This window comes from Anopheles stephensi, chromosome 3 (genome assembly GCF_013141755.1).
Source record: "Anopheles stephensi strain Indian chromosome 3, UCI_ANSTEP_V1.0, whole genome shotgun sequence".
Lineage (NCBI taxonomy): Eukaryota > Metazoa > Arthropoda > Insecta > Diptera > Culicidae > Anopheles > Anopheles stephensi.
The window spans coordinates 36618798-36624620 of record NC_050203.1 but is presented as its reverse complement, the minus strand read 5'-3'; the positions used below and the strand labels follow the sequence as shown (position 1 = coordinate 36624620).

Below are 5823 nucleotides of genomic sequence, written 5' to 3'. Positions count from 1 at the left end.
CTGCCTGCTGCCTGCTGCTGTTGGGGCGAGATCGATCTCGCGGAGTCAACCACCGTGAAAGCTCATTTCGTCAGAGGCTCCACACGATCGCGCAGTGAGAATTGCGGAAGCTCTCGCTCTCTCGCTGTCTCTCGATCGATGTGATCATCACGCAGGAATGAGCTGTCGCTGGAATGTCTCTGGGTAATCGGGAAACGGGATATTTACTTACCGCTGGTACTGGTTTCATAAGAAATGTCCCAACACGTTTCGACGGATGTAATTGATAACGTTGTGCGAAAGTGTGACTTCAGTCGAAACGTTAACTCTGATTGAGTTTTGTACAATTGTCACGAAATGGTTGTATCTTCGTTTGACTATTATCAGCCTAACATAATGCACAACGTTTTTTTTTTTCATCCTAAACTTGCAACAAAATAATCAATCTCTCTACATCGGAAGTGATATCAATACCAAGCGCTCTTCAAAACCCTTAATAGCGTTCTCGATCCGTACTAGCGTTCCCAGTCTCTAACGTCTGCGGCTAGAGCAACCGAGCTATTGCTTGACGATACAGATAGGTTGGAACTTATTTGCAAATGAATAGTGCAGAAATTTAAGGTCTATTTTACAAATCTTTTAATAGAAAAAGAAGTAAAAGCATAGTTGTAGATATCTATTTGTTTGGTAAATGATAATAAACTAGAAGGAACCTTATTTCAAAGAGTCAATAATCCTGTGAAAAAAAAATTTACGCGGAGTTCCTAGGAGTGTACAATAATGTGATGATTTCTGATCATTTGAAGAACTATTTAACAGTTTCATGCATAAAGTGCACAACTTAATTTATGTAATACCAGCTTCGAACATCGTGTACACAGCTACAGATGAATATAATTTGATTAAGCTTGCTATAGCTTTTGTTTGCAACAGCTTTACGTCATTGTCATCAACTTAATTTTCTAATATTTGTAAGACTGTTTAACACAAAAAATACCAAGGCCGTTCCGAAAGTCTGGGCCCCAAGATCCCTTTCTTGTGATCCTGGATCTTGAGATTCAGGATCTTCGGATCCGGAATCATTAGATCCGGGGTCTGGGCACCGAAATCTGGGATTCCGGATCTTGGCATCCGGGATCTTCCCCTTACTGGATGGCAAGTGCTAAACTTGATCTGAAACCGCGAGAATTGTTGACCTTACATTTCTGACATTCTTCACTTGGTTTTCCCTTGTCCTGTCACATGCATGGACAGAATAACTTACTCTTACTCGAAAAATTCGGTTATCAGGCGGGAAGTGGAGTTACGGGATGGGTTGAAAAGGCGCGTCAAGTCCTTCTCATCCCTTACTTCAACTTTTTCTTTACCAGTCAATTAGTGAAGAAGGTTATCGGTGGGGTATATCTCGGTGGGAGATTAAAAATCATTTTCGAAAGCTTGTTTTGAATACACTGCACTCGAACCATGTCCGCATTCGAACGTTGGATCCATTTGCTATGGCAGGAAGTATTATTCGCTTAAAGACGGTGAGTCCATTAACTAAGGAGCATTTAGATCCCTAAATATAACTATATATATATTAGATCTAAATATAACTGATCCGAATCGATTTCCCTTTCCAGAACACTCTATCGCATATATTTCCTCTGTGAGGAAATACGATGGCTAAGGTCTTCGCTGCATTTCGCAGTTCGACGATGGCTATATCATCTGCATATGATGATAGAAACGTGTGCCACTTCCTATCGAGGACAAGCTTATTGTAAAAATCGGTAGCCTAGTTGCTACTATCCAGTTGAAACATTACGATTCGAATCCCTGTGTATGTCCGAATTTCGTTCACATAGCCAATTTCCCATACATGGAATGCAAAGCAATAAACCTCAAGATACTTATGTCCGCTGTTCTTCTTCCTTGTTTCTACGGCCTCAAGATGCCCTGGCCTGCTTGCTTGGCTTGATGACTGCATTGGCTTGGATAACTGACTGGCTCGACTTGCTTGGCCCTTAGCTGGATAGTCAGTCTAACGTTTTATTATGATAGAATCCCGAAAGGGTCCGATACCAAATCCTGCCGTTTGAAGACCGGTACCACTACCGCATCTGCCACCCAATCGACCCTGGAACCTGAAAACAAAACAGGGAAACATGCATGAATGTTTTCTACCGTGAAAGCAATACAAGCTATGTTAAGGCTTGCACGAGTCCTAATGCGACCCTCAGCAACAATGGAAAAATACCGTTGAGAGCTGTTAGGGACATCTGCCTGCTAAGCAATCGACGCAGCTGCTGGGCGCGTCACGCAGGAAGCCGCATGGCAAATTTAGCTGTGGCATAGAGCATTCCACGTCACTGGATTACGCGATGCTAAAAATGGTTAGGAAAATAAAATAAATGAATAATTTGGCTGTACATTAGATTTGAAGCGGATATTGTTGACGTGACGGGTAAAAATTAGTGTTTTGCTAGCTTCGAAAACTGTTTTTAGTTGAAACTAATAAAACACGTCACCACTCAAACAACCCAAACAAACCCAAACATGAAAGTACATGTCTATACATGAAATTATGAGGTCAGTTCCTAGTCGTCCTCAGGGAAACATCACAACAGCAAAGCCATCTGTGCGTGCTATTGAGATCGAAGTACGCATGTCGAATTTGTTCGACGCATATCCAAGCAAGCCAAGCACGCATGAAATACGCCATACATTTTCGCGCCCAATTTCAGCTTGGGACGCCAAAACACAGTCGTATTGCGTTTTCGTTACAGATGATGCTTCCTATTTTTAGCGCTAGTTTTGAAACGAGCATTTTCTAGAACAATCCATGCGTAAGAAATTTGCGAAATGTGATGGCGTCGTCGTTTCTTCGTTTCGCCACAGCAAAATCTTGATTAGAAATTAATTTCTAGCTTATTCGTGTTAATCCACACAATTTTGGTACAAATAATGCATACGCTACTACCATGCGTATGAAAATGGGATGGCAAACCCTGCACCCAAGCCACGCCACCACGTCATCAATCGTGGCCCGGGGGTAATGGTTAATGCGTAGTTACGGAATTCTTAACATTTCACCACTAATTCGAACAGTAAAGCAGAAGAAAGGAAAACAACAGTCTTTTCAGAATGAAATGGTGGCCCTGAAAAGGGCCGGTTGTGTTGTGGGACCATCGCTCCCGAGGCGTGATGGCGTCGTCGTCCGAATTCCGCTTCTTAACCTCCAAATCCGTACAGCGTGCGGCCCTGGCGCTTCAGAGCGTACACGACATCCATGGCGGTGACGGTCTTGCGTTTGGCGTGTTCCGTGTACGTCACAGCATCGCGAATCACGTTCTCGAGGAACACCTTCAGCACGCCACGCGTTTCCTCGTAGATCAGTCCGGAGATACGCTTCACACCTCCACGACGCGCCAGACGACGGATAGCTGGCTTGGTGATGCCCTGGATGTTATCGCGCAACACCTTGCGATGACGCTTGGCTCCTCCCTTACCCAGACCTTTTCCTCCCTTGCCACGGCCAGTCATGATGAATTAGTTCGTCGTAGTGTTCGGCTGCACGGAAATACTTTCAATAGACGATTCCCGAGAAAACTGGCGATTTTATACAGCTGCAGTCCACACAATGCTATGCGTGTACGTATTCCGACACACTCTAAAACTCTCGCATGTGTGTGCGTGAGATCGAAGCGGTTGCCGAACCGGTTCAAGACGTGCTGATTTTTTGACCGCCATATTGAACATTGGCCTAACGTAGGCTTACACGGTGTGGAATCTCAAGATTGCACATACATTTTGGCTAGGGTCTGAAATAAGAGGCTTAAGTCGGAATAGAGACCACCTCCCTCAATTCCTTTACTTCTTTATTTTTTTACTTTTTTACTCAGAATTTAGCTGAATATAATTCGCGGTAAATGTAACAAGTTCATCAAATATGACGAACTTCACATCGTCGTGTAAACGCCGCTTTAGGAGATGCAACTACGCGTGAACGAACCTCTTCCCGTAAGCTCAGTTACAAAATCAGGACGCGGCAACCTTTTTTCTACAATGCTCAAATTTTTAAAAATTTAAATCTATAAAACATTACAGTAAAGTAATTTTTCGTTGTTTAATCCCTCTTTCGCATTGTCTTATAATGCTCAAATTCGTGTTAAGTTTATAAAATGCATGAAAGATGGAATGAATTTCTTAAAACAGAAATCTAAATGCTTAGCAAAAGATGATAAAAACGCTTATAAATACCTTTAAATGGTTTGAGTTATTATCAACGAAAAACCGTGTAAAAATTTACATGCTTACCGAATTTAGGCACCAGATTTTATTCACCGGCATACGAGCAACAGAAAAGTTGTTTACCCCTGCCCGAAACGATGCCGAGTTTCCGCCAAAATGTTTGTTCAGTGGCATGAACCGCTAAGTTATGCTAGTGTGCGTAAGTGAGCTCACTGAGGGCAAAACTGTGTGTACGTTGAGCTGGTGTGAGTGTGCATCGAATTGTATAAATAGAACACACGGATCGTCTGATGGGTAAATCGGTGACTAATTCCGTGGAATCTACGTCTTGAGTGAGCGTAAGTGTTATCGAAAATCAAACTTCATCTGAGTCGAAATGGCCCGTACTAAGCAAACTGCCCGCAAGTCGACTGGAGGAAAGGCGCCCCGTAAGCAGCTGGCCACGAAGGCTGCCCGCAAGAGCGCACCGGCTACCGGCGGTGTGAAGAAGCCGCATCGCTACCGCCCGGGTACGGTGGCTCTTCGTGAAATACGTCGGTATCAGAAGTCGACCGAGCTGCTGATTCGCAAGCTGCCATTCCAGCGTCTGGTGCGTGAGATCGCTCAGGACTTCAAGACCGATCTCCGCTTCCAGAGCTCCGCCGTGATGGCACTGCAGGAAGCTAGCGAGGCGTACCTCGTCGGCCTGTTTGAGGACACCAACCTTTGCGCCATCCATGCGAAGCGAGTGACGATCATGCCCAAGGACATACAGCTGGCTCGCCGTATCCGTGGCGAACGTGCTTAAGCAGTTTTGCTGAACAACAGCTCACTCATCAACAAACGGCCCTTTTCAGGGCCACCATCCAATTTGCAAAAGATGTTTTCTATGCTTCCCATCTTTTCGGGTCGATTAGGTTTCGTAGGGGAGAAAATTGAGGTTAGGTGTGCCTGAATGATGGTACGCTTGTGTGTAGCTTCCCTGAACTGCGCGTCAGGCTCTGTACAGGAATTTTCATGACAGGCTTGGCTTGGGTGCAGGGTTCGTTGCTTTCCTTTTTCTTGCTTACTTTATGGCGACGTGTAACGCACATTTGTGGCTCAATTTATTTGTGTTTCTTAATATGAGAGTAATTTGATCACATTTCGCTCATCATTAGTGTCAGGCGACATTTATGGGGGCTGCAAGTAAAATACAATTCTAATTATAATCGATAGATGATGCCAAATGGGGTGTCATCCAATCCGGTGTAGGTGATAGGTAATGCCGCCGTCAGCTGCGTCATGGCATCCCTAGCAATCTTTGGGCGCGAAAACGTAGTGCGTGTGTGTGTGTGTGTGGTGTACGCGCGCTTGGCCTGCTTCGATGCGCTCATAGTGATGCAGTTTTGGGAATCTCCTGGTACTTTCAGTGTGTTTCTCCTGAGCTGACGCTGTACCACGTAATGCGAATATAACAACTTTTTTTAGTTCTATATTTGCGAATAACAACTTAACTATCACTACAATCAATTTCAGCTGAAATTATGCAACAAAACATTAGTGGAAATACGGAAAATCGTGTGACGCTGAGGCAGATGTGTACCGCACAACCTTAACCGGTAGAAATATGTTCCGTTGAAGTCCAGGGAA

At 44.2% G+C, this 5823-nt stretch overlaps 2 protein-coding genes across 2 annotated transcripts; one reads left to right on the top strand and one right to left on the bottom strand.

The window, feature by feature from the left end:
* Positions 1-3118: 3118 nt before the first annotated feature.
* Positions 3119-3567, bottom strand: LOC118509785 (histone H4). Its single transcript, XM_036050927.1, has one exon. It carries the CDS (start codon positions 3502-3504, stop codon positions 3193-3195), a length of 312 nt encoding a protein of 103 aa, XP_035906820.1. The 5' UTR covers positions 3505-3567; the 3' UTR covers positions 3119-3192.
* Positions 3568-4514: 947 nt separating this feature from the next.
* On the top strand, positions 4515-5054 carry LOC118509777 (histone H3). The gene has a single exon (XM_036050917.1). It carries the CDS (start codon positions 4589-4591, stop codon positions 4997-4999), a length of 411 nt encoding a protein of 136 aa, XP_035906810.1. The 5' UTR covers positions 4515-4588; the 3' UTR covers positions 5000-5054.
* The last annotated feature ends 769 nt before the right edge of the window (positions 5055-5823 follow it).

Coding starts and splice junctions, on each gene's coding strand:
- LOC118509785 (XM_036050927.1), bottom strand. CDS start 3,504: ATGACTGGCCGTGGCAAGGGAGGAAAAGGTCTGGGTAAGGGAGGAGCC.
- LOC118509777 (XM_036050917.1), top strand. CDS start 4,589: ATGGCCCGTACTAAGCAAACTGCCCGCAAGTCGACTGGAGGAAAGGCG.